This window comes from Hirundo rustica, chromosome 25 (genome assembly GCF_015227805.2).
Source record: "Hirundo rustica isolate bHirRus1 chromosome 25, bHirRus1.pri.v3, whole genome shotgun sequence".
NCBI classification, from domain to species: domain Eukaryota; kingdom Metazoa; phylum Chordata; class Aves; order Passeriformes; family Hirundinidae; genus Hirundo; species Hirundo rustica.
In genome coordinates this window covers 2,073,378-2,094,923 of record NC_053474.1, presented here as the reverse complement: position 1 = coordinate 2,094,923, position 21,546 = coordinate 2,073,378, and the positions used below count along the sequence as shown (strand labels likewise).

The window sequence follows — 21,546 nt, the reverse complement described above, 5'->3', positions numbered from 1 at the left end:
TAATTGTTTTGGTGTAGATTTGAGCTTGAAGCCTTCCCTGCTGCACTCTCCCCTCAGGTTGTAGGCAGCATGGATGCTCATCCCAGCCGGTACTGTGCCACGGTGAGGGTCCAGCGGCCCCGGCAGGAGATCATCCAGGACCTGGCCTCCATGGTCAGGGAGCTGCTCATCCAGTTCTACAAATCAACACGGTTCAAGCCCACCCGTATCATCTTCTACAGGGATGGGGTCTCTGAGGGACAGTTCCGACAGGTTGGTTCACTCGTGGCTTTCTTGAAAGGTTCTGTTACTCCGTAGTAGCTTCAGGTCTTGTTTTGTACTGTTTTGAGTTGCTTACAGTTACACAAAATAATGGAGACTTTTAAGGAATTTCTTAATCTTGTTGGGTGAGAAGAGTTGCAGTTGTTTTCCTGTCTCGGGAGGGAGAAGCCTTCAAATTTGGGATGTCACATACCTCTAAGTACTTTCCAAGATTATCAGTTCTGTGCCAAAGTTGTACCTACTGTTTACTACACCGAATTAGTAGGTGTTGTGTGTAGAATACAGTGGAAGGAAAACCTAAATTCCTCTGTTCTTGTGCTTGTAGGTTTTGTATTATGAGCTGCTGGCCATTAGAGAAGCCTGCATCAGTTTGGAGAAGGATTACCAGCCTGGAATTACCTACATTGTGGTGCAGAAGCGACATCATACACGGCTGTTCTGTGCTGACAGAACTGAAAGGGTAATCACTGCCCTCTGAGGAGCCTTTTGGGAAAGCTTCATGTCGAGCTTTTAGGCTGCTGGAGAAAATGTTAGCGTGGGCTTCTGTCCATCTGGTTGAATGTGCATGCAGGGAAGTGTTGATTTGATAAAATGGGGCCCCAGATTGAAAAGTCATTGACCTGAACTATATTAAAAACCCCAAAATATCACATCAGAGCTAAAGTCCATGTGGCTACTCAGGACCAATCTCCAGCAGTTGTAAGAGAAGAAAGTACAAAACGGTGGAACCTTTTTTTTTTTTGAGTTAGTCAACCCAAACTGAAGCTGACAATTCTAAATACAAATGTCTGTGCAGCTCTTCAGTCTGAGCCGGGAAGTTGTGATGTGGTGGAGGTGCAGTGTTGTGTAAGGTGCTGGAGAGCCATCCAGTGTCCTTGTCAGAGCTCCAAGGCTGATGTAGTGGCACATTCCAAACACTTCTGTGGCACTTCGTGTGCTGAAACCTTGCCGGTGGTGAATAGAAACTTGTATTTCTCATTACGGTTGAGCTGTATGAGCAGCTGAGGCCTCACTTAACCAAACCTCTTCTCTAGGTTGGACGAAGTGGCAATATTCCAGCTGGGACAACTGTAGATACAGACATTACACACCCCTACGAGTTTGATTTTTACCTCTGTAGCCATGCTGGAATACAGGTATGGGTTGCTTTGTGTAAGTAAATGTGAATTTAGAACACGTTGTTTTGCTCCTTTTTGTGACACCTGTTTGCAAACAGTTATTTAGCAGGGAAATGTTCTTTTAGCTCTGTTTTATCTGAGATACAACATTATTGTAGGACTTAGAAAATTATTTGCTTAAGAGGTGGTCTCTGCTGCACATTTAAATTTGCACTGATGGTAAGTGGTGCTTTTTAAAGTTTGATTTTTAAAGGGGTCACTTTATTTTGTAACATTCTGAAAAAAATACTTCAACTTCTATCAGGTTACCACTTAAAATGTAAAAAAAAATTAAATTTTTATCATGTGAGTCTGACCACATTGTCATCAGTCTTGTTTGGGTTGGCTGGGCATGATTTCTTTTCCAGTTTTGAATAATTTCTGTGAGTTTTTTGTCAACCTTTACACCGTGTCTGAGCAAACTGGTTTTTGGCCCCTTAGGAAAAAAATTGTATCGAAGTTGAAGCAGAAATGCTGGGTGTAGTTGCAGCTCATCCTGCTTAATATAGCTAGGCATAAAGAACCTCAACTAAATTGATACTTCAGATATATTTGTTTTAAAAAGAGAGACTTGTAGCTTGGCTAAACCACAACTATTTACCCAGTTCAGGTGCACTGTAAGATTTAATTTGAGTTTCTAGTGTTTATACTTGCAGTTAGGGTGCTCAGGAACTGGAAGGATGTAAAAGCACTGGTTATTTCTCTGGGATGTTTCTCTGTGAGAAAGAGCTTAACTGAAGGTAGGTAAAAGGTGCAGTAATCGTGGTTTAGTCATGTTGGGAGCAGATGTTGATCACTGAGGGTTATGTAGAAGGAGTTTTTACCAAGCGAGAACATTTAGAGCAGTATAATCACGTGTATGTTGGACTTACTCATCTTTAAATACATTTGGGCCTGACATAAAACTGAGCTCCTTTGGCTGCTGTTACGTAGCAGCTCACACTAGATAGCCTGGCCTTTTCCGAGCATCAAAACCCGCCTTGTTTCTGGAAGCCCAGAGAAGTGACCCTCCCTCCCCGTCTCTGCAGGGAACCAGCCGTCCCTCCCACTACCACGTCCTGTGGGATGACAACTGCTTCACGGCGGACGAGCTGCAGCTGCTGACGTACCAGCTGTGCCACACGTACGTGCGCTGCACGCGCTCCGTCTCCATCCCCGCGCCCGCCTACTACGCTCACCTGGTGGCATTCAGAGCACGCTACCACCTCGTGGACAAGGAGCACGACAGGTAAATCACAGGCTGTGCTCTGGGGTTAGTCCCCACTGCTCTCCTCAGCTGTCAGGCCTAAAAGCCACCAGGATGTGGGTGATTCCTGAGGGTCTTGAGCTTAGTTTTTGTTGCCTCTAGGACTGATGTTAAGGTCATCGTTCCTGCATGCTGCTGCTCTACGTCAGACCAGAGTGGGTTGGTGGATTTTACAGAATAACACTCAGTTATTGAAGTGTTTTGTTATGACTTTGATGTGGTCTGAGGGAATCAAGCCGCGGATTTAATTTTTTTGCTTTAGGATCAGAGTAGTCCTGAATGAACCAAATGCTAAGCGCTCCCACTTACCTAGCTCTGTACGTCACAAATGTTTTCTAACCTTCAAGCCATCAATGTATTTATAAAAGGCTTATTTTTAGATGAACAAGCTGAGCAGCCATGGCGAAGAGATTTGTCAAAAGCCTCAAGGTTGCTGGGTGAATACGAGAGTTGATATTTCTCAGTGCTCTGTCACTGGTGCTGTGTTGGTGAAGGGTCTGGAGTCAGTCCTATGAGTAGCAGCTGGGGGGGCTCAGCCTGGAGAAAGGGGAGCTCAGGTGGGACCTTCTCCGTCTCTACACCTCCCTGACAAGAGGGGGCAGCCAGGGCTGGTTGGGCTGCCAGGGAACAAGGGACGAGTCAAGGGGGACCAGCCTCAGGTTGGACATCAGGAGGAATTCCTCCGTGGAAAGGGTGGTCAGGCCGTGGAAGGGCTGCCCAGGGAGGTGGTGGAGTCCCCATCCTTGCAGGTGCTCAGGAACAACTGGACATGGTGCTCAGGGGCTGGGTGACGAGGTTGGGATCAGTCACGGGTTGGACTCGATCTTAGAGGTCGTCTCCAACCTCAGCGATTCTGAGATGCGGAAGCAGCTTTTTGATCCGAATTAATACAATTTACAGCCCTGCCTGTCTCTCCCTCGTTCCCTGCAGTGCTGAAGGGAGCCACGTGTCAGGACAGAGCAACGGGCGAGACCCGCAGGCCCTGGCGAAGGCTGTACAGATTCACCAAGACACCTTACGCACGATGTACTTCGCTTAAGTCAATGACCCGGGAGACACTCACCGAGAGCAGAACTGAGAACTTAAGCCACATACAATGTATGTTTCCAGGGGGTTGGTTTAGGGGCTGTGCCTCCCATCGTGCTGGAGCTGACGCTGTGCAGGGGCGAGAGGCTCACCCTTAAATTGACACGAGGAAGATTGTTTACTTCATCCAGGAACACAGCACTATTATGCAATATGAAACCAGCCAACTGCTTTTTTGGGGCGGGCTCCCGTGGGAAGCACCGCCGTCATTGGTTGTTTTTTTTTTTTTTTTTAATTATTATTTCTCGTAGTTTAACCCTCTTCTGCCTTTACCTCAAGTTGCTCGGCAGCACAACTATTGTTGCAAAAAAAAAAAAAATAGTAATAATAAACTAAAATCTATTGTGTAATTTAAAACGAAAAAAACAAACCACCTTTTAGGAACAATCACAGCGATTGTTTGGAGGAGGGAAGTGTGCAAAAAAGAAAATAAGTTTTTAACCCCCGTGCATTGAGGAATCTTTCAGTATTTGCCATGGAGCATTCGAATGTGAACATATCCAAGTGCATTGGAATGTACAGCACTAGCTAGGAAACAGTGAGGGGGGGAGATGTTTTGCACACTAATCCAATAATTTGAACCTAATTTAGCCAACAGCTGCCTTTGTGTCTTTTCTCACAGCTTTGGAGTTCTCAGCTCCAAGAGTTCCCTTTCAAAAGCAATCCAAGAAGCTCGTGGTTCATGTGCAGGCAGTAGTGACCCAACTCTTCTTGCTCCCTGGGGGAATTTACTAAAGCTGCTGTTTTACCTAGTCCAAAAGTTTCAATTTTTTCCTATCTGGCAAGTCAAATCTGTTGAAGCTTCACGTGAGATCTGATGTCCCAGGTTTTCTGGGATGACATACAGTAACCATCAGAACTGAAACTTTAGAGCTAAGGTCTTTTTGGGAAAAAAAAAAAAAAAAAAGAAACCTGCTACTTTTACTTGCTGCCTCTCACACCTTAATGTGACTCATATGTATGTGTGTTTGAAGTTTAGCTTCCTTTTGTTTCTTTTATATTTATTAGAGTAATAATAATGCTTTAATTTAATTATTACAGAACATATGGTCAACATCAACTTTTATTTTTTAGAAATGTAATCATGTTTATTTTTAAAAAAAAAAGAAACTGACAACTTGTTTTGCTATCTTTTAGTGCAATAAGCATTCTAAAGAAAAACTGTGTCCATTGAGCTGTACTGAAGCAGTGTCTGTACCACGGACCGTGGGAGAATGGACACCTCCAGGATTTTAAAAGGACAAAGTAAAAGCCTTAATTTTGAAAGGAAAGTTTTATAGTCAGAAGGAATCTTGAATTTTCCTTTTTTAAATCAAAAAAAAAATATATACAAAAATTGCTTCTAGACTTCTGCAAGCTTTACTTGTCGCTGCAGTCTTTTGATTTAACAAAGGAATTGGCCTTATTTTTGGCTTTGAAATGTGGAGCATATTTGAATTAAATGGACAGGGTTTTGTATTAAGATCTCAGTTTTTACATGCTTAGTTAAACCTATTTGACATCAGTAAAATGTCTGGAATTAATAAAAGTTTTTAGGCTTTTTTCCTCTTTGATAGCGACTTTCCTTTTAAAATTAAGTTATTGGTAACTTCATTTCACTTTGCAAATAAAGAGGGCTGGGACAGTTCTAACATGTTAAATCACCGAAATGTGAAACAAACCAATGGGACTCTTTCATTCCACTTTAAAACCAATGTTTAAGATGTCAGAGACGAGCGTTTATTCAGCGAGGGGACTGGGGAGTTTTGCACTTTGTAAACTCGTGAACTGCATTTTTGACTGTTTTTATTTGCACTGGTTCATAGTATATTTACTGCAGCTGTTTGTATGGGCATTGCTGTGATCCCAGCCCTCCCGACCTCCACCTGCTCTCACATGAAAACCTGGTTGGTCTGAGTAGCTTCTCTCCTCGTTCTCACCAAATCCGCTGTTTGCCAATATACTGTATTTTGAGCCTAAAATCTGAGCCCATTCTGCTTCACCAGGCATGAACCCCCTTCTTTTTTTTCCTGCCAGAAAAACCAAGTACTGTATTTTGTGCGTTTTGTATATTGTATGGAAATGTCCGTTGCGCTGTTCACAACGCTGTCTGCAGGAGCTTTACTAACAGCTGGTGTAGATACCTACTTTATCTCTCAAAAATCAAGGAAAATAATGAAAAAGGCTAACTTGGCAAAGCTAAAATTGCACTGGAAACAGTGGTGGGGGGTGGCTTGGGGGGGGCTCAGCAGACGCCGAGGTGTTGGGGACCCCCGGAGCCAGGGGGTCCCAGCTCAGAGTGCCCTGTCCCTGGTGCAGGGAGTGGGGTGAGGCAGAGTCCTTGGAGCGAGGTGGTTTCTCAGCGAGTCTCTCAGATGTTTTTCCCAGTCTGTGACCTGACACTTTTCTCCTAAAGCTCTCGAAGTAGCAGTGCCGTTCGTAAAAGGTTCAGCTTAAGCTTTATACAGAAATTTCTTTTGAAACAGAGAACTTTTTTTTTCTTTAAAAAAAAAAAAAAAAAACACCAACAAAAAAATACCTATTTTACAAAGAGTTCTTGTGGACTTCTGGCATTTAGCTGAAAATTCCTTTTTACAAAGCCTTCTAACTCTCCTTTCAAAGCCGCTTCTCATCCTGCCCACGCTCGGTGACTCGGATTTGAGAAGCTTTTTTTTTTTTTTTTTTTTTGCTCAATACTTTCACCAAAAACTAAACAAACTTCATTGGCAAAGTGACTTCAGTTGTCAAGGTAACATTGTACCTGGTTTTCATGTGAAGAGTATTTGGAAGTTTTAATCTCTCTTCTTGGTTTTGCAAATATCTACGTCAAGTGCCGATACTTCTTTGTATTACGATATCAAGTTACTGACGTTGTGAGGGCCACACATTTATGATGCTGTAGCTGCTATATTTATTTAAATGGAGATGGACAATTACTGCACTAAGGAATGAGGAGAAAAGCAAGGAATCAAGGTTAGTTAGATATCTTGGTTTGGTTTTTTTTTTTTCAAAAGAGAATTAATGGTGTGAAATATCAAGTGTAACAAAGGGTGCTGTCATTTTAACTGAGATTAAATAGCCAGATATTCTTCTTTTGTTTAAAAACATATATATTTTGATGTTTGCAGTTTGGGGGTGGGGGGTCGGGATAAATGGTACCTCATCTGTGGTGGCAGTTTCCGGTATATTTTCAGAGTATATGGATTTCTTTTATTTTTGTACCTGCTCTCCTTGAAAAAAAAAAAAAGAAAAAAAAAAAAATCTCAAATTTTATGTGCTGTTTGAGGAAATCTTGAGTGGCACAGCAGATCCCCCCTCCTCTCCGGCCGGGAGCTGGCTGTGGATTGTCCAAAGAGGGATTATGGGCACAGGCTGATGGCTCTTCTTGCTTTGCAGACACCGGCCTCGGGTTTCTGCCTGTGGAGAAAAGCAGTTCCCGTCTCCTCAGACACTGCACCGAGACCTCACTTGTGCTGAACAAGTGCCACTGAGTGCTCCCGTGGTGGGGGCAGCCCCAGGGTATCACCGAGCCCCTCCTCACCCAGCCAGCCCTGCCCAAACCTCCCACCTGGCCACTGCTAGATCCAGAGCTGGAGAGAATCCCAGAATGTTTGTGGTTGAGGCGTTAAACTCGCGACATTTGCCAACAGGAGGAGTGACTCCGCTGTAAGTCGCTTTTTTTTTTTTCCCCCCCTTTTCTAGGGATTTGAGCCGTGGCCATTTGACTCAGGATCGCTGTGTCACTGTTCCATGTGTCATCTGGTTACACGTGTCCAAAAGTTATTTTTATAGGATTCATTCCGGTGTTCTTTTGGGAGTTTGGCCGCAGAAATGGTTTTCAGGAGTAAAATGGGTTTCTGGAAGTTGTCAGTCAAATTATTTCAAGATGCTCTTGGTCCTAAACGATTTTCACTTCTTCATGTAGAAATACTTGTCCTATAAAATGCTCAACATGAGATACCATGTAGTCTGCTGTAAAAATTCCAGCTACAAGTACTGGTTTTCTACTAGTCTTAAAGTTCACTCTGGTGAAATTCCAAGCTCAAGCTTGAGGCCTTTTTTTTTTTTTTCCTTCCCCTTTTCTTACACCTTCTTCATATCTTGTCCACTTTTGGTATTTTCTCTGTTTTGTGAACTGATGGGTTAGAACCTTACTCAAAGCACTTTTATAACCAAGGAATCAAAAGCTCAGATTATGTATGTTGGACCTGTAAATTCAGTTTTCAGAGGTGGTTGTTTCTAAATGGCCATCGTGGTCTCCGGTCAGGCCGGGCAGATGCTCTGTCCCTTTCAGTGCTGTGGAGTTTCTGTGTGGCTGCTACTGGCAGATTGATTGGATCTAGTGAAAAATTCCATAGGGGTGTCAAAGGGAAAGATTTCTGTCTGTCTTTTCTACCCAAAGATGGTACTTTAGGTTGATGCTGTTTGTTCAGAGTATCATTTTCGGTTTGGCACGTGTTGAAATCAAACTTCACTTAGCCAATTCACTCCTTGTTTTTGTAAAATGTCGTGGTTAGAGCTTGAGCTCATTGATGCTTTCTGCTGGTAGAAGATTTTGTACTTTTCAGTAGTTGAGGGATGAGCAAGATGGATACAGGATCCTACATCTTTACCTCCCGAGCAGAATCTTAAAAATCCTGATCTCCGTGACACTAAAACCCAAATTGTCATCCCCTGAGTAGACAAAGGCGCATATGGAGGGGAAGGAATCGTAAGGGAGAGGCGTGCGAGGGAAAATATCAGAGCATTGGTTTGGCAGGAATGAGGGTGTCGGGGAGACTCCATCCACTTTCCATCCCACGTGCCCTGGCCTTTCACATCCTGTCTGAGGTACCCCCTCACCTGACACGGGTTGTTACCATAGGGTCCTTTTCAAACAAAGCAGTTCCACTGTTTAAAACTTGGAGTGACTTTTATTTTATTTTTTTTTTAAAAGCAAGACAGTCCTCAGAAAGTGCCTTTTTAGAAGATGGTGCTGTAGATTTTTATTTTCCAGTTGTACGTGGCTGCAAATTTAAGATAAATTATTGAAAATGCCAAGTGTTTGATGGTACCTTTTAGGTGCTTTTCAAACCTCAGCTTCTCTGAGTCAGGACCAAGAATAACCAGGAAGGTGTTTTCCTTTGGAGGAAGAGGCATTGAGGAGCGATCACCAAATTCAGCTGGTGGGCTGGGGTTAGGTTGGGTTTGGTCAATGTGATTTACCTCTTCATATTGAGGGGGCTGGAGGTTTTGGGGCGTGGGAGAAGCCACGGGGACCTGCTGGGTGCCGAAAGGAATCCGTAACTCCCCAAGGATGTCTTCTCTTGGGGGAAGCGTGTTCCCAAAGATGGAGACGAACTGAAGGGTGTCTTAGGAGGATGTCTTAAGGATGGCCTGGGAGATGGTTGGTGCTCACACGGCTCCTGTGTGTCCAGGATGATCAGTGGGTCTTCTGATTGCCGGCTGGGAGCTGGATGCTCTGGATGGGAGCAGCTTGGTGGCTGGGCGATGCCGCGGAGGGAGTGGCGCCGTGGTGAGTTTGGTGAGCGTTCCTGCAGTCAGGAAAAGCTGTAGACTAGACTATTAAACACTGCACCTCAGTAACCTTGTAATGCTGCATAAAGTAATAATAATAGCAAAGTTGTGCTTTGATGACACTGTAATGTGCTTGCACATGCCTGCAAAAAACACTTCCCTTTCCTTTGGTATCAGTCTGAGTAGCAGTTCTGGGACTTTTCTTTAATGATGAGCCTTGTCCTTTGTTGTGGTGTTTCTGTATATTTATTGGTGGTCTGTGTGCAGCTCCTAGATCTGTGTGTCTGCTCTGTGTGTTGCTTTTAACACTTATTTTTAGGCAGGAGAAGTTTCTGAATGTTTTAGTTTTCTTCTCCAAAGAAAGTTGGCTTAACCAGTCGTGTTTGAGAGGAGACAATTAACCCGCTCGCCATAGACAAGTGCTTCATTGGTACCTTGTTTCTCTACAACTAAAATGATTTTGTGCATTTTATTACTGTTTATAGTGTTGGGCATTCAAGATGTGAAATAACTTGATGTCAGGATATTTTTGACTATCAGGAGCTTAACCGCAGAACTCACTGAGTAATTCCAAGTGGTCTCTTTGCAGGAATCTGTTCATGTCCAGATTTTTTTCTAGGAGTAAGCAGAGCTTCTGGACATCACCAGTGAAATACGTGGGGTTCAGAGTCCCAGCACTGGGCAGTGCCCTTGCTGAGTTGCCCACACCTCGTTGTTGAGGGGATGCTGCAGCTCCCCAGGCACAAGTTGACTCTCTTTGCTCTGTAATTTTTTCTGATTCAAGTTCGAGACATGATCCAATGTCTCTTGTAGCTTGTACCAACTTTCTTGTCTTTTACTACAGTGCCCAATGCCACTGTGTTGGTATTTAAGCTTGCCATGATGTTCAATTGTTATATATTTCCAATTTCTCAATGTTACTTAGGCTGGGGTTTAGAAAGCGTTTTTCAGTCTAAATTCTGAGCCAAAACTGTGTCTCCTGACCCTTTTAGTAGTAGCTGTTTCTACCTTTTAGACTAAAAAGGGCCAAAAATCTTGCACCATCAGCTTGTTTGCAGCAATACTCTCCATCTCCTCCCCTGCCTGTCAACCTGCTGCTTTGTTTCTCTCTACATTTAGCTCATACTGAACCTGTTGAGATTTAGAAGTTGCTGCCTCTTCTTTCTGTCAGAAGGAATGAACTTGCACCTGATGAATCGGTTTTCTATTGGACACAAATCTCTTGCCTTGGTGTCCATGAGCTGCTACGTGGGAGGTTCAATTCCAGTAGAAATGTTTCTGTTGCTGTCATTGGAAGGTGCATGATCGTTTAAAGTATCCAAATTAAATAAGAGCTAACAAACCACTGAAAAAAAGACAGTCTTAAAATACTTTAAATTAAAAAAAAAAACAAACAGCAAACCAAAACACGACAAGGATCAGCCGCAGGTGGACAGGGTGGAGCTCCTCAAGGAGATGGAGAACCTGTGGGATATTGGGATCCTGTGGCAGCTGGGACAGCTCTACAAGGGAAAGAGAAAAGGTGGGAGAGGCTGAAAGGGCAGCCTCAAAGTAACAGAGCGCAGTAGGAGTTATTCAAACTCCTTTAAAAAATTATCAAGTAGGAAAATCAGAACAGAATATTGATGCTAATGAAGAAGCAGCAGAGCCTCCTTTGCCTCCCGTAGCAAATAAAAAAAGAAGCAAAATCTGACAGCTGGTGTTTTCCTTCAGTACTTTTCAGTACTTGAAGAGGCCTCTGAGAACGATGGGGGTGAACTTTTAGGGAGGGCCTGTTGCCACAGGATATGGGGTGATGGTTTTAAACTGAGGGAGGTTGGTTTGAATTAGATTTAAGAAGTTCTTTACACTGTGTGTGATGAAACATTGGCTGCCCCATCCCTGAAAACATCCAAGGTGTCAGGTCAGACAGGAGCAGCCTGGTCTAGAGGTCCCAGGTCACAGCAGGGGGATTTGTCTGGATGAGCTTTAAAGGATCCCTTTCAACCCAGACTACTCTTGTTATTCTGTGACTGCTAATTCAAAAACTACTCTATGAGGGGAAAAGCATGTTCCTGTATATTTTTAGGGATGCCTTTTCTTCTCCAGGACCGTGCTGCAAGCAGGTGGCAGTGCCTATGACAGCTGCCCCCTGAAATCAAACTGGTTTTATCCAAACCTTGGAATCCCTTCCCTGGGTGGAACAGATGCAGCTTCCAGTGGATCCGCTGGTTCAGACAGCACCTTCCCAAGGGGTTTTGTGAGCAATATGTAAAACACAGATGTCCTGAGAGACTCCTGGCTGCCTGGAGGTGTGCCTGGCTCCCTGGAGCAGCAGCAGGCAGGTGTAGAGGTCATTTTGCTGTAGCCCTGCTCTTACTCAGCTCTTAGCTACCTCCCCATTCCCTGAGCAGTCTCTCTCCCTCCACTGCCCGTGTGGAATGAGCCGTGTCCGGGATGCTGTGGCTGCGTGGAGCACACATCAGCTGTGGATGTGAGGCTGGGATGGTGACAGAAGCCTGTAGAAACAAAGGACTGGGTAGGAGGTGGGTGGGTGGCAGGTGGGCTGTGATCAGCTCACACCTTTCAGGGACATTGATGAGGACATCAGACATGAGCTTGGGTATCCTGAACTGTTTGTGTTGGACTTGAACTCACTGAGAGCAAGTATGTGCCTTTTGCTGACCAGGAATAGAGCTGGAAAAACCTGTATTTGCATTGGTAAGGTGGTTAGTATTTTTCTCGAACTGTTTTTAAAGCTCGAAGTCCTTGGTCAGAGTTGGTTTTGTGTTGAATTATTTAATCAAAGCAAGCCCTGAATTATTGGTGAATTAGAACTACCCAGAGAGGAGAAGCTTTTAAAATAAGTGGTTTCTGGAGAGTAATGTCATCAAATAAACCTACTTCCTGGTAGACTTGCAATTTTTTTTTAATAAAATTTAACCTTGATATGTTTATCTCAAGAGAATCCTTAATTCTGCCTTTATTTGGATGTTGCCTGTCCAGTGATGTCCTCGCTCTTTACTGTGCTCCTGCAGCTTTCCATACACTCCATTGCCTCTCCTCTCTCCACCCATTTGGAGGTTGCAGGGGCATGGGGAATGTTGTCCACTGAATGTCAGGGAGCAGTGTAAAGCTCTGACGCGGTGGGAATGTGAGGATTAAACGTCACAGATAAGTTCAGAAAGCAGTTTACCAGCAGCAGGGGGTGGCAGTGTCTGGGAACAGAATCGTGCGGTCACTTGGGTGTGGAAAAAGGAACAATCCCACATCCTCTGACACCAGGTCCCCATTGTAGACACTGCACTGTGCAGAAATAGGCACCTCTGTGCTTAGATGCCAGTTTGGGCTTTAAGCTGCTAGAAAAAGTGGATTTTCAGACCAAAATGGAAGAGCTTTTGCAACAGGTTCTATTTGAAGTTGTTTTGGGACAAAGTTGTCCAGCCAGGAGCTCTGGAACCAGCTGGCTCTGAAGCAGGTTCCCTTTCTGACCTGGGGGAAATGATTCTGCCTCATTTTTCATCCAGAAAATGTTTGTGATGATTCACGTCACCTTAGCAGAGCGAGTTACTGGGTGACGTGAGGGTGAGCCATGTCGTGACAGCGGTAACCTCGTGATTCAAACCCGTGCACTTCTTGCACGTTTGCATCTTCCAGTGACTCCAGTTTGGAGCCCATCCCTGCTGGGAGCCGGAGCTCTTCCCTCCCATCCCACTGCAGCTCTGCCGAGGCTGAAGCCCCTTGGGGTCAGTCCCGTGTTTTTGCCATCCTGCTTTCTTTAAACTTAACCCATTTGTTGTAAAACAGATGCTCAGAGGGCAAGTTTATTTAAATGAAAGGTGGTTTTTGCTTTTTTTTTCATTGCTGAGAATTACACAGGTCTTTCAAATGCATCTGGCAGTTGGAAAATTAATGCTATAACACTTTCTAGCAACACAAAAATAAGGCTGTATGTTGAGTTTAGGGCCGTGCTTGCCCATAAGTCATAGATCCACAACCCATTTCAGTACAGGTGTGCAAAAGTTAGCTTTTAAAATAGTTACGAATAAACTTTCATTTTGCTTACACTTGCAAATCTCTTAAATATCTTCAAAACCAGTTTCTTTGATAGAAAATACATGTCTTGGTAGGTAGTGTCCACTCAGATGTAATAGCAAAGTGATGCCCGCTGGAGCAATGCTGAATTTAAAGAACTTTAGTAGGAAGTTTTGGAATCTGATGGTGTGCCAGCAGAGGGAAAGCTTGAGTATTGCTCCTGAAGTAGTGAGGATAATTGAACACCAACAAAACTTGGTGAGAGGAAGAATGCCAGAGATGGAGTTTTGCTTCTGGCGACTTTGCAGTGCTGAATGGCTTCTTCTGGGTACTCGCTTTTGTGCAATCACTTCTCTCCTGTGGCTGTAGTACTTTTATTTGAACTTGATTTCTGTTTTTCAGTGAAATCTTCTCATTTTTGCAGTTTTCAGTGTTGAATCTCGCCTAGAGACAACTCCATGTTGTTTTCCTGTAGAAAAACCTGCTTCTAGCTCGTTGTGTTTGGTGTCTGTTTGCAGGCAGGTGTGAAAAGTGAGCTGCAGCACAGCAGTGGGGCGGGCAGAGCGAGTTGTGGGTGAGAAATGTTGGTTTTACAGGCACTGTAATAGGGGAGCAGTGACACTTTGGGCTCACAGGGTAAGGACCTTCCCACCTGTTGTTGTCTCCTCCCTTGGTATTAGCAGTTCAGCTCCCCAGGTAGCCTCATAGTGGATAAACGGTGCTTGGTGGGGAAAAGCTGGGCTGTTCACCTGGCTGGAGGTGTGCGATCATGGACAAGGACAGTGCTCCTTCAGAGCTTTCACAGGAATTGGTAGCATTTGGTTATGAGCAATTATTAAAGGATTTTCAGAAGAAGGTGGCTCAGGTGGCATCGTGTGTGCTATAAACACCGCTGGCCAGCGAGCTGTGTTAGTTTTGGAGACTTGCTGGAAGCAATGTCACACGTAGAAATTTTGCGTATTTAATGCCACGTGTTTAAATTGTTCCAAAACACATCATGCTGTTTGGGATTTTTTTCTGAATAAAATTCTAATAAACCAGTCCAGTGGATTGATCCCCTCCCATGTGTCTGCTCTTTCTCATATGCTGGTGACTGCTCCCCTGTTTTGGTCTCCCATTGCTTCGGCAGGAGCGTGAATGTGTTCCCACCGTGAAGGTCCTGGGGGCTTTTGAAGCAAAAGGGAAATGTTTCAAGAGTAAAGTAGAGCTGTGACTTGAGACGTTGCACAAATAGATTGTAGACGGATGGCAAACAAACTGGTAAAAAGCCTTTATTTTTACTTAACCATCTTGACCATGTGTGCCTCTTTGTACCGTGGGCTGCAGCCGTGCGGGGTGGGAGGGAACGTGTCGGTGTTTGAGATGTACTTGCTAAGCAGAAGCCGTGTCCTCTGCCCCTTCTCCCTTTCCGGACAAATTGTTCTTGCCAAAATTTTCTACCTGTTGCAAGAGTTGCTTTCCTTCCAGCACAGTAAAATGTCGACTTCTTTCACTGTTCCTTCCCTCTCGTAGGCATCTGTAACCTCTGTACGACTGTGTATAGGACACAGCAGTCATCGATCTCTGCTGGCTATAGATACCATCAACTTGAGTGTATTGTAAACGAACTGTATTCATTTGAAAAATAAATTTTTTTTGAAACGCACAGGTGTGAAACTTTATTTATACTTGCCTCAATTTGGTTTATTTCCAAAGCAAGGAACAGATGGAGGTGGGGGGATGTGGAGGGAGGTATCAGACACATCCAAGGACGGAAAACCACTTACTTTCGGTCTTTTTTGTATTTTAATGCCGTTTAACTAAATAAATTAAAAAAAACAAAAAAAAAACAAAAAAAAACCACAAAAAAGCAAGAGCCGTCTTGGGGCAGGATCGCTGCTGTGGAAATGGGAAAGGGCTCTGCAAGTGGACATCCCCGGCTCCCTCTGGCTTTATGGCTCGTTTCGTGGGTTTTTTAACCAATATTATTTGGGCGCTGCTTTGCTGCGGTTTGCGGTGTCCCTGTCCCCGACACCCGACCGAGAGCCGCCGCTGGGGCCGCCCGGCAACGGCCCCGCGCGAGAGCGGGGAACGGCCGGGAACGGTGAGGGGACAGCGGGGAGACAGCGGGGATCGGCCGGGAACGGTGAGGGGACAGCGGGGAGACAGCGGGGATCGGCCGGGAACGGTGAGGGGACAGCGGGGAGACAGCGGGGATCGGCCGGGAACGGTGAGGGGCAGCGAAGGCACAGCGCGGATCAGCCGGAAAACAGGAGAGGGGAGTGGAGAGGGAGGGACTCGGTCGGTAACAGTGAGGGGAGAGAGCGGCCCCGGCCCGGCCCTGAGGCGGGTCGGGAGCTCGGTGGGTCCGGAGGAGCTGAGTGCCCTCATAAGCGGCCTCGCCCCTTCCGAGCTGGCGGCTGAGGCCTTTCCCGCTTTCCCCTCCACCTGTGGCCGGGCCCCTGTGCCCTGCGGCCCTTTGTGCTCGCCCTCGGGGCTTCCTTCCCTTCAGGAATTCCTGGGTTGCACATCCCGGTCAGCCCTTGGTGTCGGTGGCTGTGCTCGAGGAGCTCCGGCCCAGCGCCCTGTGCCCGCGGGGGCTGGGGCAGACATGGGATATCCCGCAGGTATCCCAGAACTGCTCCTGACCGTGGGTTTGGGCACCTGCAGCCCCCTTGGAAGCTCCTCGGACCTTCTGGAGTGAGGTCTGCAGTGTCTGCCTGTTGTGCAGGATGTGCTGGGTAAAAAAGGAGGAGCCAAAACACTCTGCTGTTCCTCCGAAGCCTTGCAGTCCCGTGGGGTCACAGAATCAGTCATGTCCTCAGCCTTTTTTGTCCAAGCTCAGTAAATACCACATGGAAGCTGGTGCTGTTCACAACTCCTTGTCCCAGTTCCATTCCTGTCCCAGGTGGGACAGGTGCATAGGATTTTTCCCCCTGGTCTGGAGCAGAGGATGGCTCCCATCACCTGCCCTTGTGCTCCCCTATTTTAAGGACATGTGTCTGCATTAGGCCAGGTTGCAGCTTGCTGCTGCTTTTCTCCTGAAGAGCTCTGTAGATTTTGGCTGCAGCTCCATTTCAGGTGTATTTCCATGAATAAACATGTAAATCTTCCACTCCCTTTCAGTCATCTGTTGAGCGAGATGGCCTCGCTGAGTGTAAAGCCGGGCCAGCGCTTCACCTTGCCGGACTGGCAGAACAACTCCCTCCTCATCTCAGCCGACGCCGAACAGCAGCGTTATAATTCCCATCATATCCGGCAGGAAGGACGAGCTCTCCGCAACGAAACCGGCAACCAGGTGAGCCCTCTGGCAAGGGGGCTGCTCACAGGTTCGTCAGGATAGTGGGCTGAGGAGCTGGGGAGTGCCTAGATTTGGGTGTATGGATGAGGGAATAAAGGGCTTTACAGAACATGCTAAATATGGACATTTACTCCCTGTAAACCCACCTGCAACGATATATTGTACTGTCACAAAATTCCCGAGTGTGTCTCTCACATTCACTGCCACTCATGTTGTTCTCTGTGCTCTCCATTTGTGTAAATGACTGTGATTCCAAATGGCAACGTGTTGTATTCCTGTGAGAGGCTCAGTCAGTCCTGAAAACAGGGAAAGGCTCCAGCAAGTTTCACAACTACAATTTTAAAAAGAGTAATGGCATTTCTCTCTAATTCCAGGCAAAATGGGATGAGCACAACAGCCGAACCCACCTCAAAGATCGTATCGCCAGTGTGGACAGATGGAGAGAGGCCCTGGCCAGATGCCTCACAGACATAGATTCGGAAATTGATGCCTTAACCAAAGTATGTGGGGAAGGCAGATGGCTGGAAATGAACTTACACTCTCAACATGGGATGTGAAATAATTGAGGCTTGTCTTGTGCAATGGGCAAGCCCATCTGGAGCTCAAGGGGGGCTTCTCACTAAATACATTTATATATGTGTGTGTATTTTATACTGAGATCCATACTTGGTGGAATGACTTCCTGGAAAACAAACCACCATGTTCTTGGCTGAGCCAAGCCATGTCGTGCAGCTGTATATTGCACGCTCCTGTTTGGATTTCTGGGTGGATTTTGTTGTTTGGACTTTTTATAAAGCTCTGAAGGATAATAAGAAATATGTTAACACCATCTTTCAAAAATGTTTGCGTTTAAATAGAGAATAGCAGTGGGAGATCTCTGATAATGTGAGTTCTAAATTCAGAGGCTGCTGCTTCTGGAGTTGTTAACCCCCAGCAAGGTGTGATTCCCAATGCAAATGGCAGGTGTAGAGGACTAAGGTGTTTGGCTCTGGCAATTTTTATTCCAGACTTGATAAAAGGTTTCAGAACTGCAAAGACAGTGTGGGTCCCTCTTAATGATGGTATGGGTGGGTTCCCCTTCCTTTCTGTCTCCCATCCCTAAAAGATCGCCCCCACACCTGGTTGATTGCTTCTTCCAGGTGAAGGAAGCAGCAGAAAATGCCCTCCAGGCAAAGAACTTGTGGCTGGATGTTGCCATTGAGTGCCTGACTTTCCGTGAGAGCCGTCGTGACATTGATGTGGTGAGGGATCCTGTGGAAGAGGAGCTACTCAGAGAGGTGAAGGTGATTGAGAAAACCAAGAAAGAGCTGCAGCAGCGAGTGGATGACGCCTTCAAACAGCTCTGGTGAGGAGCGACAGCTTTTGGTCGAGGACTCTGCTCTCCTTGCTTGGCCCCAGACACTTAATTGTGCCTCTAATGCCACACTGAGGCGGTCAGGCAGGCAGGGAACCGCACAGAAACCTTGGATGATTTTCAGGGTGTGGGGTTTGGCAGGGAAGGGTAACTTCACAAGCACCCTTTGGAAATTTTGTCCCAGATCTCTTGTGCTGCCTGCCTTGGTTTAGGAATCAGTGGCTATGAGGTGTTGAAGCTCCCAGGCCCTGATACTCTGTGGGAATCCTTCACAGTTCTGTTCTCCAGGGCAATACCAGCGCAGAGCCCGGGGCAGCCAGGCAGGCAGTGCTGGGCAGGTCGGGCCCAGTTCCCAGGGCGGGTGGGAGCTCATCCTTCATTTCACAAAGATGACTGACATGGTGCTGAAGGCTTTGGGAATTGTGAGCTGCCCCTGCCCTGGGCCTGCTCCCTGCTGACTCCAGCCTGGCTCTCTGCAGCCTCTTAAAGGAAGCTCGTCAGCAGCTGAGCTGTGACTACCGGCACAAGGTGGAAGCGTTGGAGCTCGACCGGCAGTGCATGTCCTTCAATCCCACCTCTGGCAACATCTCCTTCAAGGTCAACCCAACACGGATCCCAGACGGGTAAGGAAAGAATCTGTCCTTGTGTGGCCAAATCTGCCCCAAGCCCTGGGATGCTTTTTCTTTCCATGCTGTGTCCGGGCTTGGTGGGTGCCGTTTTGGAGAGAGCTCAGAACAGAAGTTGGCTGCGGCATGGGGAAGCCACAGACTATTGGGAGATAGCTAAATTGTCGCCACAAACCCAGCGGGGACCAGGTGCCCTGCCTCCCTCCTGCCTGGCTGTAGGTGTGGTGTCACCTCTGGCACAGTTCAGGGGGACCTGCTGCTCATTTTCACTTCCCTTCCACGGTTTGGATGTGTCCCTGGGTGGAGCAGATGTTGGGCTTGGTGGAGTTTAGTCTCTGAGGAGATCAGGCAAGATGTGACCTCCAGCTTTCAAGAGTCATTTTGTGCTGCCATCCTGGCCTGCATCAGGTGGTTCCTTTAAAATGTCTTGCAAACACTCAATTTATTTTTGTAACTGATTTGTTCACAGATCAACTGCACTTAGTGAGTGGGAACAGAACAGCCGTTGCAACAAGGAGCATGCAGAGGCAGAAATGAAAGCCTCCGTTGATCTCCGAGGAAAAATCACACTTTCCATTGCCCAGGTAAACTGCTCCCTTGGCCCAGAATCTGTTGTGCCATGCAGGATCTGGTGTGGGAGAGTGGCAGGCACATCTCTGGATCCGTCTGGGAACAGCTGCCCTCCTGGTTTAAGCAGGAGCTCTGTTATGCTGCAAAGCTTGCAGCGGTCTCAGCAATCTGGAGGACACATCCCTGTCCATGGATCCCTGCCTTTGGGCTACTGCGAGAGTGTGATCTGGACGCGTGTGGCAGCAGCCAAACCCAGCTGGTTTTGCTCCTGGGCTTGTCCCAACCTTCCAGGCACAGCTTGGGTGAGGACACAGACTCCTTGCAGCCGTGTGTGACTGGAGCTCTTCTCTCCTCAGACCAACAATGAGCTGGATGCTCAGCGTATAGCTACGGAGTTTGCGCTGAGGAAGAGGATGAGAGACATGGAAGCCGCCCTCAATGAGCTGAGATGGCAGGAGCAGAACGTAAGTGTTGTTTGTTTGGTCATCAACTACAATCCTGGCTGGGAATGGAATCCCAAAGGCTGTTTGTTTAAGGAAAGTGACCAGGCCTGAGCGTAGTCTCCACATTTGCTCTTCAGTGACACATCCCAGCAGTCTCCCACCTCTCACCAGTGCTTCTCTGGCACTGCTTGGCAGCACTGCCAGGTTTCAGCCTTTTTATTTCACCCCTTTTCTCAGCTGCACCATCCTGGTCCATGTGGAAGCAGAGGATTCAGTGTTCAGAAGCCCTTGAGTAAAATCTATCTAGCAAAATTCCCAGAGACATGGGGGCGGTTTCCCAGTCTGTGTCCCAGGCTGTCCCTCACAACACGTGTCTGTCCTTAGACCTTGGAGGAAATTGCTGAGATGGAGGAGGAGATCCGGCAGCTGGAGAAAGACATCCAGAAGAGAACACTGGATCTGAAAGTGGCTCACACCCGCCTGGAGACGCGCACATACCGGCCCCACATTGAGCTCTGCCGGGATCAGGTACCTCACCTGGCGTGATCCCTGCAGGGAACTGACTGGGAAGGGGGCTCTGAAAAACCTGGATGAGCTTTGGAGCAGCTGAGCAATGGATGCTACGGTGACATAGCACAGCAAGGAAATAATGTCAGAGCTGGGGGAGAGGGAAATGAGGGAGCTGTGGCTTTGTCAAAGCCCTGTTAAGTGCTGTCCCCTCCTCCCTGCAGGCTCAGTACGGACTGACAGACGAGGTCCAGCAGCTGGAGGGGACAATCCGTGCGCTCCAGCAGAAGCGGACGGAGTCACAGTGAGTGTCCTGCTGTGCAGGAACAGCAGTGCCCAGCCTGCCCTGAGGGCATGTGGCTCTGGGTGTCCCTGCTCTGGGCACACCTCCAGCTCCTGCCTGTGGGTGCTCGTGGTGCTTGGGCTCATGAGGGGCAGCAGTGTTTGGCACTGTGCAGGCACAGGGGTCTGTGCTGGGAGGGGAATAAGGCTCCCATGGCCTCTGCTTGACTCTGAATTCATCCAGGCTCTGACTGTTCCAAAAGAGACAAAAAAAGAGAGTGACAAGGAAGGAACAGAAGTGCTGCTGTGGGCTGACAGCTCCCCGGGTGCTCATCTCTTGCTGCCCTCCCAGAGCAGCGTGTGGGCTCACTATTCACTGCCCAAAACAATGAGTATCTGATGAGTCTGCTCTTTGTACAGGGCCAAATGCTGCCAGAAAGTGGGAAGTTGGGTGTTTCCTGTCCAGTTTAAAATCATGGAATACCCTGAGTTGGAGAGAGACATGCAAGAATCACTGAGACCAACTGCAGGCCCTGCACAGGACACCCCAACAATCCCACCTTGTGCTCGAGAGCATTTTCCAAATGTTCCATGAGCTCTGGCAGGGTTAGGGCTGTGACCATTCCTGGGGAACCTGTTCCTGGAAAGCAATGCAGCATTGGATCCCAACTCCTGTCCCTTCTGCTCATTCCCAGGGATGCCTTGGATGCTCTTTACCGACAACTTCACCGCATTCAGACCGATATTGGCTACAAAACCAATTCTCTGCAACTGGACAACAAGTGCATGGACACCCGGAGAAAACTCGTGGTCCCGGTGGAGAAGTTTGATCCAGAGGTCGACGCTGTCAACCGCACCAGGAACCTGCCGAGGAGCAGTGAGCTGGAGCTGGCTTAGCGCGCCGGGAATTGTGCAAGCGCGGGGAGGAAAACTCCCGGTGATTCAGTTCCGTAGCGAGGACAAGCGACATCTGCGTCGCGTTTGGGAAGAATGGAATTCTCCTCCCAGTTTATTTTATAACTGTCTGGCCCTTGGATGATGTTTACAGCCTCCCGCGCTCCGAGGAGATTTATAAACAATAAAGGGCCTGTCCCCAGTTGTCATCCTCGGTGATTAAATCCAGCTGGATTCCAGGAGGGATTAAGGGAACAAGCGGGTTTGCTGTCGGCACCTCGGTCCTCCGGGCCGCCAGGGGGCAGTGTGTACGAGCACCCTCTCCAAACA

At 47.1% G+C, this 21,546-nt stretch overlaps 2 protein-coding genes across 4 annotated transcripts in view; both read left to right on the top strand.

Moving 5' to 3' along the window:
• AGO3 (argonaute RISC catalytic component 3) overlaps positions 1–14,905 on the top strand; it is a 33,431-nt gene extending 18,526 nt beyond the window's left edge. For both annotated transcript variants that reach the window (XM_040086313.1, XM_040086314.2), the window contains 5 exons: positions 58–252; positions 587–721; positions 1,296–1,397; positions 2,447–2,646; positions 3,595–14,905. In XM_040086313.1, coding sequence (XP_039942247.1) covers positions 58–252; positions 587–721; positions 1,296–1,397; positions 2,447–2,646; positions 3,595–3,703 — 741 coding nt within the window. In that variant the 3' untranslated portion in view covers positions 3,704–14,905. The remainder of the gene's footprint in view (positions 1–57; positions 253–586; positions 722–1,295; positions 1,398–2,446; positions 2,647–3,594) is intronic.
• TEKT2 (tektin 2) lies at positions 7,293–21,374 on the top strand. 2 transcript variants are annotated; one of them, XM_040086316.1, is made up of 10 exons: positions 7,293–7,395; positions 16,366–16,537; positions 16,915–17,040; positions 17,680–17,885; positions 18,374–18,517; positions 18,990–19,104; positions 19,447–19,554; positions 19,918–20,061; positions 20,265–20,344; positions 21,018–21,374. In XM_040086316.1, the coding sequence occupies exons 1-10, from the start codon at positions 7,337–7,339 to the stop codon at positions 21,217–21,219; spliced, it is 1,356 nt and encodes a 451-aa protein (XP_039942250.1). In that variant the 5' UTR covers positions 7,293–7,336; the 3' UTR covers positions 21,220–21,374. The 2 variants fall into 2 exon arrangements, with proteins under 2 accessions (XP_039942250.1, XP_039942251.1); XM_040086317.1 differs by lacking the exon at positions 7,293–7,395 and adding an exon at positions 15,300–15,343.
• The last annotated feature ends 172 nt before the right edge of the window (positions 21,375–21,546 follow it).